Below are 17,220 nucleotides of genomic sequence, written 5' to 3' on the forward strand. Positions count from 1 at the left end.
TCGGCCAAACGACCTAGAAACTCGGCTAAACGGCCGAGATTTATAGGTCGTTTAAGGCCTTATAGTCAAGGTCTTTATCCTAACTAGGTATCAAGGAGCGCTAGTTGGCGCCGTCGTCAGGCTACCAGTTTGTGGCGCAAACACCCTATAAACTAGGCTCGATTTGGTGGGCGACCGAGGGTGCAGTAGGGCCCAAGTAGAGGGCCTCCTTTGTGGCTCCTGGCTATGTCTTTAGCCACCCAGAAGGAACAGGAAACGCCCCGGATCCGAGCTGCTTAACGGCATCGGAAGGGCCACCTAGCTTACCACCCAGTACAAGTAGGTGCTTGTACATGGGACTTGTATGCCCAGGTGGGCAGCCACCAAGTCCTTCAACCCCCCTGGCACCGTCGCCTCCCTGTCGCTGTCCTCTTCTCATCCTTCTCCATCGGATCCGTACCACTCTCCCTGGTCTGCCTGGAACCAGCGGTAATGATTCCGGGGTGCTTTACCGATCCCGCTCTGTCAATGCTATCTCCGCTTTAAACACGCCGACTTGCTCACCATGCCGGGCTTCTCAACTCCTTTTACTGCTTCGACACCCGCTGCTGTTGCTTGTGATTGTTGTCCTTTCACTTTTTGTTTGATCTTTTCACGTTGTCCTCCCCCAAGATTTCAGCGAATGCTTAGCTGCATCTCTCGCCGAGAGTGAAAGGAAACCGAATCTTCCATCATGTCCTTCCTCGAGTCCTCTCTCCGCATCCCCTCACAAGCATCGAGAAGTTGGCGAACAGCGAGGTACTTTACCCGCGACCAGCGAAAGGTACGTGAGACCAACACAAGCAAAACCAATCCCAGCGGCCGATTGGCAGTATTCTTATTTGATTGTCAATAGCAAAACCTCCTCTTTGCTCGCTCGTTCTCGTCGACCCTGCGCCGCCATGAAATCAACAAAGTCGTCCCCTCGGCCGCTGAAGCGATCAAGGACATGAAATCCGACTCCACCCTCCTCTGTGGTGGCTTTGGACTCTGCGGTGTCCCTGACACTCTGATAAACGAGGTTGCGAAAACACCGTCCATTACTGGGCTTACCGCGGTCTCAAACAATGCCGGCATCCCAGGTGCTGGCCTCGGTCAGCTCCTGGAGACTAAGCAAGTGAGGAAGATGATTGCAAGCTACGTGGGTGAGAATAAAGTGCTTGAGCAGATGTACTTGACTGGAGAAATGGAATTGGAACTCACGCCCCAGGGCACGTTGGCTGAACGTTGTGCGGCGGGAGGCAAAGGAATCCCTGCATTCTACACCCCGGCTGCATTTGGCACGGTCGTGCAGACGGGTGAGATTCCACTAAAGCACAACAAGGATGGCAGCATTGCACAATTTGGAAAGCCGAGGGACGTCAAGGTGTTCAATGGCAAGTCTTATGTTATGGAAGAAGCGATTGCAGGCGACTACGCTTTCGTGAAAGCATACAAGGCTGACAAGCTCGGAAACTGCCAATTCCGCCTCGCGGCAAACAACTTCAACGGTGCCATGGGCCGAAATGCCAAGGTCACCATTGTCGAAGCCGAACACATCGTCGAGGTCGGTGAAATTGACCCAGTCGCTGTACATTTGCCGGGCATCTACGTGAGCAAAGTGGTACAATCGACCGCCGAGAAGAAGATCGAGAAATATGTCAACCGCAAAGAGGAGGGCGCCGACGTCAAAGACAGTCTCGGCAAGGGTGATGCCGCGTCAAAGCGCGAACGCATTGTGAAACGGGCCGCGAAGGAATTCCAAAACGGCATGTACGCCAACCTGGGTATTGGTATGCCTATGTTGGCCCCATCCTTTGTGGATTCCTCTGTCGAGGTCCAGTTACAATCCGAGAACGGCATTCTCGGCCTGGGTCCGTATCCGTTTAAGGGCGAAGAAGATCCAGATCTCATCAACGCTGGAAAGGAGACCGTCACTTTGCTCCCAGGCGCGTCGTGCTTCGGATCAGAGGAGTCATTTGGCATGATCCGCTCTGGACGTATCAACATGTCTATGCTGGGGGCCATGCAAGTCTCTGCGAGAGGTGATCTGGCAAACTGGATGTTACCTGGGAAGGTCAAAGGCTTCGGTGGAGCAATGGATTTGGTGAGCAATCCAGAGAAGACCAAAGTGGTGGCTTTGATGGAGCACACGGACAAGAAGGGAAATCCCAAGATTCTGAAGCAGTGCGAGTTCCCTCTCACTGGAAGAGCGTGTGTTTCGAGAATCATTACGGAACTGGTGAGTTGCTCTCTGCTTGCTGTCTTATGAACAAAGCAGCGAAAGGAAGTCGAATCTAGCCATATGCTGACCCGGTCCTTACCTACAGTGCGTCTTCGATGTGGATTTCACCCACGGTCTGACACTCATTGAACTCGCTGACGGGGTCACCGTCGAGGAGATCAAGGCTAAGACCGAGGCTCCCTTCAAGGTCGCGGATAACATCAAACCCATGCTCTAAGCATCTATTTTGTTGCCCGCCGCGCGTATCAGGAGGAATTATAAACAACATTGAGGGTGGAGCAGGGTAATGCGCAGGATCTCTCAGAAGGGTTACCACTTGATATGAGTGCTGTGGAACTGGACTCTGATCGGAAAAGTCATGCAATGTATTTGGATATTCAGTTCAAGGCAGGGAACACCAAGTTGACTGGCTCGTTGTGGAGCAGAAGCCAAAGAAGGGACTCAGCAGACGTAGATGGGGATCTGGTGGCTCCTCGAAAGGTACTTCGACGGTAAGCCTGTGCACTAGTTGTAAGGGCGAAGGGTCGTTGTGAAGGCGATCACCTGGCCCAGCGTTGAAAGATGGTCGGAGACAACTCTGGCACTCATCTTCACATTGGGTTGTGCTGCTTACAAAAAGGAGAAATGGGAGCAAGAGGAAAGTTTTCATAATTGAGCATTTTGAGCATTTTGATCTTCTCAAAGACAGCACATGGTATGTGTTGAAGTGTTCTACCGTCTCTCACGTTGTCCAATAACGTGCAATTGAATTCCAAGCATTATGGAAAAAGATGTCCTAACGCTTCGGTCATCATACCAGCTGGCCACTAGATTCTACTTGATAGTCCTTCCTCTCAGACCTCTTGAGCGACGACTTGTGCGCGGGGCCTCTCTTGTCGGACTCGGTCCTGTGCGTCGTCCCGCGTCTCAACCAGAAGCCCTGATACTCATGCGTGCGCGTCGCGCCAGGCAAGATCCGCGCGACCGCCGGTCGGGCGCCGTAGCGGTGCCGCATGGCCGCCACCATGAAGGGGTCTGCCACAGCCGCCACCGGCGCCGGGCGGAGGAGGCGCTCGTACGAACCCGACGAATGGTGATAGAAGGTCCCGCGCGCGGACGAGGAATACACCGACGCAGACCTACCGACGGGCGAGAATGATGAGGGTGGTGCGTTGGGAGATCCGGACAGCTGGTCGTCCCTGTGCTGCTGCTGCTGGCCCCGGCTCTGGCTCTTGATGAACGCCGCCAGCTGCTCCGTCGTCTGCACATAAGGCGGCAGCCCTCGTTCCTGCACCAAGCTGGCGTGCAGCCTGCCCGTGCCGTTGTCGTAGCAGATGCTGGCTGGGGTAGCCGGGGCATCTCGATCCGGCTCCGGCAAGGGCGCCATCATCATCGAAGGAAGAGGAGGTGGCGGAGGCGGAGGTCCATCTGGGCGGGAGTCATAGCTTGCAGAAGCGGTTGCGGGCCTTGAATAAACAGAAGAAGAGCGGGAGCGGGAGGAGGGGATGGGATAAGAAGAAGCAGCGATCTCAGCGGCGGCCCCGGACTTACTTCTCCTAGACAGATCTGAGCGCCTGAAAGGCATGGTTTTGTTTGGATTTAGCCGGCTGGGTTATGGATGTTCTTTCTGGAGTATATTTGGTGTTTGTTTGGCTCAAGTATTCTTAACGTGTAGAAATAGTACCTAGTGGTAAAGACTTCGTCGAATCCAAGGGGGAAAAAAGGGAAGGAGCAGTAACAAGGTTTTCGAATATGCGTGTGACAAGACTCTTCGAAAGAAAGACCTGAAGGAAAAGGGAGCGGCGAAGCGAAAGAAAAAGGATATAAACAGAGTCCCGAATACACAATGGGCCCATCCTTTGTTTCATTGTCACAACGAGTGGGGCATCGACATGTTTAAACGCCTCTGCCTCGCAGAGATAAAGAAATGCTTTTCTTTCGCTGCCTTGACAAGCATAATGAGCTGCCTGTTGCACGTTGCCTAGACAAAGAACCGTGTCTGTATGCTGCCACGACGTCTCTAGGGAGAGGAAACTATGTCGAATTGGGGGCGGTGGTCATAAATGAAGTCGATCTGGGTGGTCGCTGCTAACGCATGGCAGTGCGTATATCGGCGTTATTGACGATAGGCTTGTGGATTGCGTGCGCAGAGGTGATTTTATTGAAATCAGATGAGTCCATCGAGCGTCGAAAGGCTATTTTATACGTTGTATTTGCAACTCAGCTACATGTACATACGAGGGCCAAGGCACTAAAGGAGCCGTGATAGCTCTGAAGTCGAGTATGGCATTACTATCGCGTCTTCCCATTATCCGCGACCCTTACTTCCTCCAACCCGGGCGTGTTTATGTTATTGGAGTCGATTCCAGATGGGTAAACTGAGAAAACGTTCAGCAGGTACGTCGTCCACAGTGGTTGCCTCCCATGAATGAAACTCACAAGATAAGGCTGCCGCCGGCTGGGGCAAAACCCTGTTCGACTCGGACGACGAACTTGAATATGATAGCGACGATGACGAGATGCCCGATCTTGAGGGTGAAGAAGACTTTGTCCGTCCTGGGAATCGCGCGTCTCCAATCTACACACCTCTTAAGCCCCCGGAAATACGATTGTTTAGCATGGACTCGACTGCTGAAGTGACGGACAAGGCTGAGATTGTCCTCTCTGTTGAAAATTACCCCATATCAGAGGCGCCACCCTTCTCAGCGTTGTCCTATTGGTGGGGGAATCCAGCAACCACGGCGCCGCTCCATTCTAAGAGAAACGCGCTGCCCATCACGGACAATTTGAACACGGCTCTGCGAAGGCTTCGAACCATTCAGCAGCGGGATCGCATCCAGTTCTGGTGGGTCGACGCAATTTGCTCATATTCCTGTCGAACGGTAATGCAACACCTCAGAATCCTGAGGTTTGCACCTCTGTTTTACGAGGGGGTTAATTACCCTGAGCGCCACATTGAGATACAAGGGGACCTAACCTGGCCCCCAAGCGATCGGTTAAACATGCCTCTCGGCAGATGTCTGTTTCAGATACGCCTCCGTTAACTTGGCGAATCTCTGCTCCAACGCTGCTGCCCAAAGCTGATACCAACGACAGATGAAATTGATACCTCCGGAGAGGACCGTGCTGCCTGTCTTATCGACCCAGCATGTGTTCACCATTGACGGAACTCTCCGAAGCTTCTTTTGAGGAGCAGGGGGACTCTCACGTGTGTGAGCCAGGATCAACCGTGGCTCATTTTCGCCTCTGTGCCCTGTCGTCTCTGCTTAAAGAATGTCTCAGCTTTCCATACCATTCTACGACAGTCTTTTCCATGGAATAGCAACTGCCGTGCTATATTTGTGTTTCCATATGTATTTGGTCGCTCGCTCGTAGGCACAAGCCATGCATTCGCCGGCAATGAACATCTGCCGAGTATAGAGTATACCTAAGGCATATATTGTGATAGCTTCACTTTGCCTTCCTCTTCCTCTTTCTCTTCCTCTTCCTCTTCCTCTTCCTCTTCCTCTTTCTCTTCCTCTTCCTCTTCCTCTTCCTCTTCCTCTTCCTCTTCCGGCTGATACCTCTTAATTCACGAAGCAATTTTGCTGTCCATGTATACATATTTTTCTTCTTCAGCATCGTATACCTCGTCTCCTTTCGAAGCTTCTATCGCAGGGTCTATTATAACACCCATGGTCCTGAGATTCCGGGCGTATATTTTATTTTGGGTCTCCATTTGACTTGTGACCACCACCATCGTGGTTTTCCAATACGTCCGAAAGGATTGAAATAGTGACATGCCAAGGAAGCGGTACTGCTGATAAAAGTTGTCCACAAGAAGTTCGAACTTATGAATAAGACTGCTTTGTTCGTCGTATATTTCATCAATATCTGATTCCTCGTATCAAGACTTCAGCATATGATCCGGGCTATAATCGGAGCCATAGACTTGGTTGAAACGGCAGTATGTGTGCTTCAATCCGAGGACATTAAAGGTTGTAAATCGGATGACTTCGTGATGTCGAGGACCAATTAACTCATCATTATCGTCCATCCATTGTATCAAACCAGGTGCCTTGACCCAGAGTTGTTTAAGATAGATTGTGAGTGGTGTACAACCATTGATAGTACACGAGTAGCGACAGCAGTCAACTTGTTCGTTCCTGATGGTTGACATGAAAAGTTGCAACTTAATTCCTTTCCACAAACATACTGACTTTTGTCGAAATTGCCAGAGCTAGATAGTGTTGCAGTGTTACACCTGGAACACTATCTCTCCAACGGCCGCGTGACGGTGGCGCGACGAATTGTCGGGATTTGCACGTGATGAAACGATTGTTGCCAAGTGCTTCGGCCTAATTAATTTAAACTTGACGTTTAAACCTGCGTTTTGTCACTTTGTGAGCGGTTTCGGAGTCGTTGGGGCCAAATCTAGCGCCTCCAGTGGTCGGCCATATCTGCCTGTGGGCTAGACACGCTGGTGCCTAAAATTCCTTTGCCCATCACACCATAATTAATGCATCTTGATCCAAAAGGCCAGCTGCCTACAGCATGGGGAAGGTCCAGCTCATGCAGCTAGCATAAACTACCATCTGCAAGCTGCACCTCTACACATGACAATGCTCCAATCTGTTTCTTGAAGATGGTCGAAAGAAGCAGGAAGAAAAACATTCTCACAGAGCGTCATGGTTGGACGGTATCACTGCAATGCCATGGTTTTAATGCCATAAAAGATCTAAACAACATGGGCTGGAACACTTATTTGGCAGTCATTACAGCCGTCTCATGTCTAAGGAATGGTTGTTGAGTCTAGTCGAAGGCCTTTTTTTTTTTGGCAAATCCATCAGCGATGGCGGTGGGAGCTGTCCAGTGAAAACGTGTCGATCAGCTAGCCACACACGCGTCCTCAGCCAGCCTCGCCGCACACATCTTCAGCCAGACTTCAGTGTCAACTCCAAGGACATAAGTAAGAAGCAAGGAGCAGTCCTAATCCTCGAGCTATGCCGTTGATTTTCTTGACTTCTCCAAGACTCAACGATCGTGACACCAAATCACTATGGCGGTTACCACCGAAGAAAATTCCAAGCCCAACAAGCTGGATGCTCGCACCCAATGGGCTGCTTTCGCTATTCGCGAGCAGCTGGCGACCATTCAGAAGCAGATTCCCGAGAATGTGCTTCCGACCAAGGCTGGTGGCATCGATGCCGGAGTCGATTTCTTGTATCCAACCAAGGAGACGGAGTTTGTTACCAGTGCGCCTAACATTGACAAATTCAAGGTTGCCATTATCGGCGCGGGAGCCGCTGGCTTATTCACAGCCATGATTTTCGATTATCTAAAGGAGCAATTTGATTTAGATGTCGATTATGAAATCATCGAGTCTAGAGACCGGTATGTGACACGCGGCTCCAAAGACGATCCAAAGACTCAAATACAGATAGAATTGGTGGTCGGCTATTCACTCACACATTCGAAGATATCAACAAGCCGAACCCAGCCCGGCCCAGTACTCTGTACTACGATGTGGGCGCCATGCGATTCCCGGACATTGCCATCATGAAACGGTATGTGTCAATCTGCGATTCAGGACGAAGGCTTATTGTGACAGAACTTTCGAGCTTTTTCGAGTCCTTGACATGAAGAAGACCACCCTCAAGGACGCTAATCAGAGGGGAGATCTCATTCCTTATTACCTTCAAGGCAAGAATTGCCCAAGCCTGTACAACGACGTCCGCGCCCCAAACGCGTACGAAGTGCCGGAAGATTTCAAGCCGACCGGCAATTCATTCTGCATCACGGGTTTGCCACAGGAGTATGCCTGTATAACCTTTCCTGCTTTGAAATCCTACTGACTGAAATAGCATCGCAGGGGCCGATCCAGGAGATCTGGTGGCAGATTCGATTGCTATTTTCACGTCGTACTACGAGCATGAAGGCCCTGAAAAGTTTTGGAAGAAGCTCAAGCGACAAGCTGATCCGTTTACGGTAAGGCAATGGCTCACGCAAGCCGAAGGTTATGACTATAACACCATCGAATTCCTGGAGACCATGAATTTCGGTAATCGATGGTACGACCAAGGACTGAGTGAAATGATTCTCGAGTCTCTCGACTTCGATGCGAAACATTTCTTAGATCCAGTCCATTGGCGATGTGTGCTGGGAGGCGCAGGGGTCATTCCTGAGAAGATGGCGGAGAAGCTAGCGCAGAAGGGCAAGATCGCCCTGACGAAAAGAGTCACGGCGATGAGTTACAAGAATTACAAAAGCAAAGTGATGTTCAAAGATGACAATATCGGAGAAATTGAAGTCACGACAGAAGGCCTGGGTGGCGAGACCAACCAAAACACAAACACGTATCACGCCGTCTTCAATTCGGCGCCACTCGGAGCAATGCAGCGCATGCATCTGGAAGGTCTAAACTTGTCTTGGGGTGTCAAACAAGGCATCAGATCGCTCGGCTACGGCTCTTCGTGCAAGGTCGGCGTGCTGTTTGAGACCCAATGGTGGCGTGATGTTGAGCACACGAAGCTCAACATTTGCGAAGGAGGCGTCTCGAAAACCGATCGTCCCATCCGATGCTGTGTCTATCCTTCGTACAACATCGATGATCCTGTGGACAAGCCTGGTGTCCTACTTGTCAGCTATACATGGTCTCAAGAAGCGATCCGCATGGGGTCTCTGATCAAAAATGACGATCCAAAGGCGGGCGAAGAACTTAAGCAGACCATCATTCACGACCTCGCTCGTCTTCATGCTATCAAATTGAATGGACAGGATCCGGATGCCGATTTCAAGGAACTCAAGGAGAGAATCAGCCGTGACTACAAGGAACATTTTGCATATGACTGGAGTCAAGACCCGCATGCAGCAGGCGCGTTCGCATACTTTGGTCCGTCGCAATTCCAGCAGCTCTACCCTTGGATCACACGATCAGGTGGAAGCAATCATATCATCATTGGAGAAGCAGCATCTGCGCATCACGCATGGGTCGTCGGATCCCTCGAGTCTGCTGTTCGCGGTGTGTACCAATTCCTCGCTTCACATGGCCAGTACAACAAAAACGCTGCTGCTGCTGCACAAGCCTATGAGCGTACACCGCAACATGAAGAAAAGCAAACGAAAGATGGTCCGACCATTCCTTGGCCGTTTGGTCCTCTGCCTGGGGAGTACGAGTTCACGGAGGATATACATACGCCTGCGCCAAGTAAACTCAAAGACGAAGACGTACCGGCGCCCATTGGACAATTGGCGAGGTTGCAGATTCTCATGGAACAGATTAGGCTTAGGATGGGAGAGGATAAGATTGATCCTAGTAAAGTGAAGAAAGAAGATCTATCGGATTTGGTGGGCGTGCCCAATGGGGTACCGGCTTGAAAGGATGCCATATGAAATAGCGAAATGGAGCATGAGCCTTCCTCTGGGACCTAGTTCCGTGCTTGTGACGTCGTGGACGAAAAAAGATCCTGTTGTGTGAGATACAACGTTGGATACTGCAGGCAGAATACAAATGCAACGAGACACTCCTTCAATATGCTTTAATGTGTGTGAGAGACCATCAAAGTGATTTTGCCAAGTGAAAAGACCCTTTGAGACAAAAGGAACCTCAAGTGTTCTAGGTTTCGCATGTAATCATTCGTTCATGGATGGCACTAGGTTCTCTTAATTTCTGTTAAGAAGGACTGAAGCAGTGCAGGTTCTAAGGCTGATTTCCCCAAATGAATCTGCCATCAACATGACTTGAACATTCCATTCATCGGATTCGTTTCGTTTGCATCAACCAACAGAACCTCAGAGAGCGCGCCGAGCAGGTCATGCCCATGAGAGAAATCTTTCGCGCGGCAAATTCCGTTGTTGTGTGGCTCGGGGAACCGCAGTCTCCTGACGACAACTTTCTGCGCCATATCAAGGCCATAAATAGCTTCATCGAGGGCGACGAGGACGGGGGAAGCACATCGCCACAGGACCTGAAAATGATCGAGATTCACCTCACGGGGGTCCGCGATCTGGTCGCAAACGCGTATTTCACCCGGCTGTGAATGGTCCAGGAGACTATGGCCGCACGTCGAGCGGTCTTCTATTTGGGTGACACGACTGTGGATTGGGACCCGGTCGCCCGTGTGTGCAAGTGGGTTTCTGCAACAGGCCTCATCTGGTCGGATTCTGTCCAGTCGTCGAGAAACCTGACCCGTGCTCAGTCGCTCCTGCTCAGGCACGAGTCCCCGACGCTTCTCCATCTGCTGTGCCGCTTTCGGGGCCTCGAATGCTCTGACGACAGGGACAAAGTATTTGCGCTGCTGACGACTTCCAGAGAAAACAGGGACACCTACGATGTCCTGCCAGACTACACGCAGTCCGTGACAGAAGTGTACACCAGGATATGCCGCTCTGTCATTCAGCGAAGTCGTCGATTGCATATCCTGAGCTGTGTCCAGAAGGCCGGGGAAACGACGGATTTGCCTTCCTGGACACCTGACTGGAGGCGGCCGTGGTCTCACATGGCGCTCGACGTGTACTTTGGTGCCGAACAAGTGCACCACGTCTTTCGAGCGAGTCAAGAGATGCGAGCCACGGTAACCCAATCGACAGATCCACGGATACTGGCTGTCAAGGACGTCTCAGTTGACACGATCAGGACAACGTACAAGCCAGAAAAGGATGCGATCTTGGCGGCCTCTACTGCCTCTCTCCAAGGGTTCGTTAATGAGGTGCTCCATCGTTTCGGAATCGGGAGGCCAGAGACACCCTATGTGCTAACGGGTGAATGGTACCACGAGGCTCTTTTTCGGACCATATCGGCCGACTTTGTGATGAAGACACCCGATTCCCCTTCGCCTGCGTCAACAACAACCCCAGTCCCCTTTATACCGCCCGTGGCAGATGAGCACGGTCACCAAGATCAACTCATATTCACCCCCAGGACTGTGCGGAGGTGGCACAGCACACCCTTGAATCACACCTACATGTCTCCATGGACGGACAGCCTTGATGCCTATCATGCCACAGCTATAGAAGCACACAGCATCCCGGAAGCCCCCGTCTGCACAAGATCCATTTACAAATACATCCAAAACCTCATGATAGGCAGGCTGCTGTTCGTGACCGAGACTGGACACCTCGGGCTCGGCCCTGAGGAAGCCCGGCCGGGCGACGCGGTGGTGGTTCTGCCTGGGGCGGACGTGCCGTTTGTCTTGAGATCTGCAGACGGAGGAGGGGAACATTGCGTGATCGGTGAGTGCTATCTGCATGGCTTCATGGATGGTGTGGCAGTCGAGGGAAAGGAGTCCGCCGCTTTGCGAGAATATGTCCTTTGTTGAGAGCTCCTTACGCTCTTTACGAAACTCAAGGTCACGGTGTGCAAAAGTCTCCTGGTGCATTATCGAGTCTGCTTTGTGGAGACACGAAAGAAGGACTCTGGAATGCTTGCATTTCTCTACCATGAGAGCAAACAGCTCTAGCCTATCTGGAGGCACGGAGGTGCCAGGGCGCTCGCCTGCCTACTTGTGAGGCAGATGCAGGATAGGCAGGAGCGCCACAGCACTATGCACATTAAAAGGTTGACTTAGAGGAGGCCAGGAAGTAACGCGGCCAGAGGCAACGCTACGTGTCCACCACCGAGGGCGATCCTGTTGGCAAAGCTCCCAGTCTCGGTGGCTGTCACCGCAGAGCCGGCTCCGGTTGAGGTCCGATTTGAACAAAAGTCGTCAATTGAATTGGTCGTTTTAGGTTCTCTCCCATTTCCGGGTGCGACACTCACCTCACTCATAGTCTGTCCGGGCGTCACTGAGGCGGTTTCGATCGACGAAGCCGTGTTTGACGCCGAAGATGTTGCCTCTGTGCTCTGCGGTGAACTAAGCGGAGTTGATGCGGTGGTAGCGCTGCTGGTCGTTGCGGACGTGGCATTTGCAGGGACCGGGGTGGCATCGAGTCCGCACGCTGTTGCGGCCTGTGCGACACTGTGTCCGTAGTACTGCCAGATATCGAATTCGAGAGCACAATCGAGGCAAGCTTGGAGTGCACTGGTGAAGTTTGCAGTGTCACAATATCCCTCCGTCCTGCCATCGACAATGACAGTCCCACTGTGTATTTGAGTCAATACAGCTCAGACGGAGACCCAACGGACGACCCACCAGTTCGCATGACAGTCGTATTCGGGCGTCCCTGGTTCTTGTCTTCGGCGAAGAGGAAAATTGATCGGATACAGAAGAGACGCTGAGACGGAAGCGACGGCCAGAGCCATTACCGATGGGAGAGTGTAATGCATTGTGCAGATCGATGTCTGACAGAGATGTCTGACAGAGATGTCTGACAGAGATGTCTGACAGAGATGTCTGACAGACCAGACCAAAGGTAGCAGAAGCTGGAACTAGAAGGCGCAAGTCTGGGAGAGAAGGCCGTCACAAAGAAAGGGACATGCATCTTCCATATAAACGTAGAGCTCCAGCAACAAAATGTACCAATTGCCGACTTGGTGTCGTATCTTCTCATTTCGGGGCAAAACCGGGCCCTTCCAAGCGAGCCCCCGTCTCAGCATGAATCGGGAAAACCTTAGAACTCACAGCGGGTATTCTCAGAGACACAATGGTCCGCTTATGACATGGTCTGAGGAGAATGGTTGACCACAGGGTTCTGCGTCAATGCTTGGCTTGCACCACTGGTGGTGCTTCTTGAGGGCTGCAGCCGGTCAAGTAGCGAATGCCCAGCACCGGCCAAGCACACCGGCAATCTTGGTGTGAGCAATTTATCTTATCTGATCGAGATGTTTCGAGTCTGACATTCGACTGCATCTTTTTTTCAAAGTAAAACGGAGGACAATAGTCAGTCTGACGGGGCCCGATATCGGCAGCTATCTTGTCTGATTAGATGGAGGTTCGCTTGGACGCGAGTGATGCTCCTGTATGGCCGTCCTTGAGCGAGCGTCTTGTCGGATTCCCACGTCTGGCACGCAGACTGTATGTTTGCAGGAGCCTCCATGTGGCTCTCCCCGTCTCTCCATTCAGCAGACCGACTCCCCTTGTAGGTTGGAGTTCTCGGGAAAGCGCCTGGCCAAGCGTCCTTAGGTTTACCTTGCGACCTGAACCATTTGATTTGCACTTTATCTTCTGCCGATTTCCCCTCTTCCTTGTCGATAATGGTGTGTTTAAAGCGCCGTTCATTCCCTGCTCCTGTCCTCGGATGCTGGTTTCGGTCTCAAAGGCAGAATCGACAAATAACTCCGTTCTTGCAGGTTGAAAGCTATTGGCATTTTGTAGCATTCTGCAATTAACGAAATGGGCCTCCTTGCGTCTGTTCTGTTCTGCTGTTGCGTTCTTGCGGCGAAATACGCCCTTAGCCAAGAACATGGAGAAGAATACGAGAAGACAATGGGCCCAGTTGCCTTCCTGTGGCCGCCTGATCGTGAATGGGGTGCTGCTCAGGATAACACAGCCCCCTGTGGCTCGGCCGCATCGGTTGTGAACAGAACCGAATTTCCTCTGCGTAAGTCAGTGTCATGTCCGAAGTATGCATGCTCATTCTCACCAGTCAACGGGCAAATCGCACTTGTCGCTCAAGACGAGTCCTGGTCCATCCAAGTGGCCATTTCTCATAAAAACGGTGGGTGAAGTGACCACCCGCCAACACATCTTAGGTCGTAGCTGATAAACGTGCTAGATCCGACGTCGAACGATGATTTCGAGATCGTGATAGCGGCCATGAGAATCCCAGAACTCGATGAAGGGCACCAGTGCTACCCAGTTCCCAATCCGTCGGCGGACATCGAAGCTCTCTCAAACGCGACATTGCAAATTCAATATACTTCGGACTTTGAAGATGACCGAAATGAGACGTATTATGCTTGCGCGGATATAACTTACGTGCCGACCAGCCAATTCACCTACCAAGTGCCATGCTTCAATGCCACTGTCGACGACTTCAACATTACTGATTCTGACCCTGGGTTGAGTTCTTCGGCTTCGGCATCTGGAGCCACTGCAACATCAGAAGCCACGGGGGCCGCGGAATTATCATCGTCTTCTGGTCTGTCAGGAGGTGCGATTGCCGGTATTGTTGTCGGCACTGTGGTAGGAGTTGCTGCTTTCCTTGGCGTGTTCTTTTTCCTGTGGCGTCGGAGCCAGCAGAAGCGTCGACTTCGTCAACAGGAAGCTTCTGTGAGGAACGTGAAATGGGAAGACCATCATCAGGGCAGCGGACCAGCATCACAGGCTTCAGACCGTGACATTGCGCTCAGGAAGCTTTAGTCGGATGAGAGTATCTCAAAGATGGAAGCTTGCATGGGATTGATATGACTGATGGTTGGTTGATGGAAAATGAGAACTAGATTCATGAACATTACAGCCTTTCCAGCATTTCAGTTTGTCGCAATGATCGATAATTCGGTATCATCTGGCTGCCAAGTACAAACCATGTCTTTTGTATAGCGCGAGACTTGTATCCAGTGGTTCAGGTTTTGCAGGCAGTGTCTCTCTCGTCCTGGATGAAGGCTGATCAAGTCCAGACGGCGGGAAGTATAGAGAGATATGCCTCGGCCTTGAAAGGAAGGTTAAGCGATCACGTGACGGCACTTAAGCCTACTGCGTCCCCGGCCATGAGCCCTCATAGTGTCAGATTGCTGAGAAGGGGACCCAAAGATCCTGAACGAGGACATTACCAGGGGGACAAAGGATATAAACAATCTATGCCCAAGAATCCTATACCTGATCCGCCCCGCGTGCCCGGACGAGAGATAGTCCGTGGTATAAGCCTGTTTAGGCTTAGGCGCCAATTTCCCAAAACTGCGGGGAAACATGGGGCTGGACGTCAGGGCAATCAGAACCCGCTTCTCTGGCCATCATGATTGGTCGGTTAGGGGTTCACACCAACCCGTTTCGCGACACCGGCCGAGGCAACTTCTGCCTCTTCACCGAGTACTACTGGCGGGTGACTGAAGTTCTGGTGTCACCACTTGTTTCAATGCTCAGCGGCCCAGGGTTTTGTGCTCTTGTGCTTTGCCTGGACTGCCGGCTATGCACTGACGGCAACTTGATCATGGACGAAACCCCGCTCGACATTCGCTCATATATATACTTATCGCTGCGAAATTCTAGATCTTCTTGATTACTATCCTGCCATCAGTATCTTCACGCTTCAGTTTCTGTGGCTTGCTGTTCCGGAACAATGGCGAAACCAGGCCCACTCGAGCGCGCCAACCGCGTTGCTGTGGGTGCTCTCACCCTGCCCTTCAGTCTCATCCACCGTGCCTCGACTGAACCACTGCTCACCGGGACTTTGTTGTTTGCGCTCACCAGGGCGCCTCTTAAATACCGAGCACGTCTCTTGAAACTATTGGGTGACGCTGGTCTGTCCGCAGAGCGCATCGTCCTCCTCATCAAGTCATTGAAGTACCTCCTTGCCATCGGCCTCGTCCGAAGGCTCAATCAGGCACTCACCAGACTTGCCCTCAATAACTGGCATGTCTTCACAAAGCCAGGTGCACCTTTCCAGTGGGACCAGAGGACGGAGCTCGTGGTGGTGACCGGAGGATGTTCCGGCTTTGGGTACGAGATGGTAAAGGGCTTCTCGAAACATGCGAGAGTCGTTATCCTCGATATCTCTCCAGTTCCCGAGGAGTTGAAGCAACGTAAAGCTCCTTTGACAACCATGTCTAGATAGGCTGCTCACTCTCATGCTTTAGTTCCCGGCGTTGACTATTATCAAGTCGACTTGACCGACTTTTCTGCAATAGAGTCGACAGCGGAGACTATCCGCAGAGAGCATGGAGACCCTACTGTTCTTATTAACAATGCTGGCATTGGTGAGAAATTGCCGTCAAGTGCTATCCTTTCAGAGCGCGAGTTAGCTGACCAGCGAACTTTGCAGCGAACGGCACCAAAGTCATCAACAGTGATGCGAAGTTGACCGACAGGATTTTCAAAGTCAATATCGCCAGCCACTTCATTCTGATCAAGGAGTTCCTACCCGGAATGCTGAGGGCGAAGAAAGGCCACGTCGTGACCATTGCTTCGATGGCCAGCTTCTACGCAACCCCGGGCCTCGTCGACTATTGCTGTACAAAGGTTGCAGCACTCTTTCTCAGTGAAGGTAAGCTCTCCGTGCACCCGAAGATCTACCATTCAGCGAATTGACTCGTTGAACAGGCCTGCGATCGGAGCTTCGAGGATACTACGAGAATGGCAAATGCATCCAGACCACCAGCGTTCATCCGTCCTGGCATGCGACCGGTATCGTGAAACCCCTCGAGGCCAAGTTGGAGCAGCTCGGGATCAAATGTGATCCAGCGTCGAACGTCAGCGATGCGGTCGTGGAACAGGTTTTGGCGGGAAGGAGTGGCCAGATCTTCATGCCCAGAACGGAGGAAAGCAGGACTCGGGTGAGAGATTGGCCTCTGTGGCTGCAGGATGCCGTGATCTATTTCCAGAGAGTGAGGGACTTCGACGTCTCATGGAAATGACTGAAGCTGTAATACTGTATATGTGAAGGGCCGGCAGAACCATGGGTTTGAGCTGCAGTGTTGGTCCGTATGATATTTATTTTTGGGGATTTCATCACCCTGATTATCTGCTCTCCACTGATGAACACCGCTGGACCGTTGGCTACCTAGGTATGGCTAGGCAAGTAATATCTACTTCTATTGCCTATTCAGGATGAAAATTGTCCTCCTCTCCAAGCCTGCGAAAGAAGTGTAATGAATGCCCCCATATTTGTTGGCTAGGCCGTTGGCGGTGTAGCTTCTCCCCGTCAAGCTCCAACAACCTCCACCCGTTATTAGTGGTTGCTTTTTCTCAACATCCCTCCCTCACGCCACGAAAACCCCTCCACATTTTGTCGAATCATTTGCCGCACTCCTGTCAGCTGCTCCATTCGACGCGGATAAGGGATCGCAAGATGAGTGGCTTTTGCAAGAATCCCATGCCTGCTGCAGCCAGACAAATCCGATATGGCCAGTGACCTTTCCTGGCTTCCATAGTGGATGCTCGACCCAAAGAAATGTGGGTAAGCGCTACTTTGCTTCTTTACTGCTT

The 17,220-nt window shown here is 51.7% G+C and overlaps 8 protein-coding genes across 8 annotated transcripts; 6 read left to right on the plus strand and 2 right to left on the minus strand.

The window, feature by feature from the left end:
- Positions 1 to 712: 712 nt before the first annotated feature.
- On the plus strand, positions 713 to 2,459 carry Z520_01581 (uncharacterized protein; the record flags this gene model as incomplete). Its single annotated transcript, XM_016772097.1, has 3 exons — positions 713 to 802; positions 875 to 2,239; positions 2,328 to 2,459. The coding sequence occupies 3 exons, from the start codon at positions 713 to 715 to the stop codon at positions 2,457 to 2,459; spliced, it is 1,587 nt and encodes a 528-aa protein (XP_016637236.1).
- A 573-nt stretch (positions 2,460 to 3,032) lies between these two features.
- Z520_01582 (uncharacterized protein) lies at positions 3,033 to 3,806 on the minus strand (the record flags this gene model as incomplete). The annotated part of the gene is made up of 2 exons (XM_016772098.1): positions 3,033 to 3,649; positions 3,773 to 3,806. 2 exons carry the CDS (start codon positions 3,804 to 3,806, stop codon positions 3,033 to 3,035), a joined length of 651 nt encoding a protein of 216 aa, XP_016637237.1.
- A 3,453-nt stretch (positions 3,807 to 7,259) lies between these two features.
- On the plus strand, positions 7,260 to 9,577 carry Z520_01583 (uncharacterized protein; the record flags this gene model as incomplete). The annotated part of the gene is made up of 4 exons (XM_016772099.1): positions 7,260 to 7,594; positions 7,618 to 7,767; positions 7,812 to 8,015; positions 8,065 to 9,577. The coding sequence occupies 4 exons, from the start codon at positions 7,260 to 7,262 to the stop codon at positions 9,575 to 9,577; spliced, it is 2,202 nt and encodes a 733-aa protein (XP_016637238.1).
- A 437-nt stretch (positions 9,578 to 10,014) lies between these two features.
- Positions 10,015 to 10,239, plus strand: Z520_01584 (uncharacterized protein; the record flags this gene model as incomplete). The annotated part of the gene is made up of 1 exon (XM_016772100.1): positions 10,015 to 10,239. One exon carries the CDS (start codon positions 10,015 to 10,017, stop codon positions 10,237 to 10,239), a length of 225 nt encoding a protein of 74 aa, XP_016637239.1.
- A 15-nt stretch (positions 10,240 to 10,254) lies between these two features.
- On the plus strand, positions 10,255 to 11,517 carry Z520_01585 (uncharacterized protein; the record flags this gene model as incomplete). Its single annotated transcript, XM_016772101.1, has 1 exon — positions 10,255 to 11,517. One exon carries the CDS (start codon positions 10,255 to 10,257, stop codon positions 11,515 to 11,517), a length of 1,263 nt encoding a protein of 420 aa, XP_016637240.1.
- Positions 11,518 to 11,762: 245 nt separating this feature from the next.
- On the minus strand, positions 11,763 to 12,464 carry Z520_01586 (uncharacterized protein; the record flags this gene model as incomplete). The annotated part of the gene is made up of 2 exons (XM_016772102.1): positions 11,763 to 12,279; positions 12,331 to 12,464. 2 exons carry the CDS (start codon positions 12,462 to 12,464, stop codon positions 11,763 to 11,765), a joined length of 651 nt encoding a protein of 216 aa, XP_016637241.1.
- Positions 12,465 to 13,470: 1,006 nt separating this feature from the next.
- Positions 13,471 to 14,439, plus strand: Z520_01587 (uncharacterized protein; the record flags this gene model as incomplete). The annotated part of the gene is made up of 3 exons (XM_016772103.1): positions 13,471 to 13,678; positions 13,724 to 13,795; positions 13,853 to 14,439. The coding sequence occupies 3 exons, from the start codon at positions 13,471 to 13,473 to the stop codon at positions 14,437 to 14,439; spliced, it is 867 nt and encodes a 288-aa protein (XP_016637242.1).
- A 916-nt stretch (positions 14,440 to 15,355) lies between these two features.
- Positions 15,356 to 16,649, plus strand: Z520_01588 (uncharacterized protein; the record flags this gene model as incomplete). Its single annotated transcript, XM_016772104.1, has 4 exons — positions 15,356 to 15,818; positions 15,873 to 15,992; positions 16,058 to 16,279; positions 16,336 to 16,649. The coding sequence occupies 4 exons, from the start codon at positions 15,356 to 15,358 to the stop codon at positions 16,647 to 16,649; spliced, it is 1,119 nt and encodes a 372-aa protein (XP_016637243.1).
- Between the last annotated feature and the right edge of the window lie 571 nt (positions 16,650 to 17,220).

This window comes from Fonsecaea multimorphosa, assembly GCF_000836435.1.
Source record: "Fonsecaea multimorphosa CBS 102226 unplaced genomic scaffold supercont1.2, whole genome shotgun sequence".
NCBI lineage: Eukaryota > Fungi > Ascomycota > Eurotiomycetes > Chaetothyriales > Herpotrichiellaceae > Fonsecaea > Fonsecaea multimorphosa.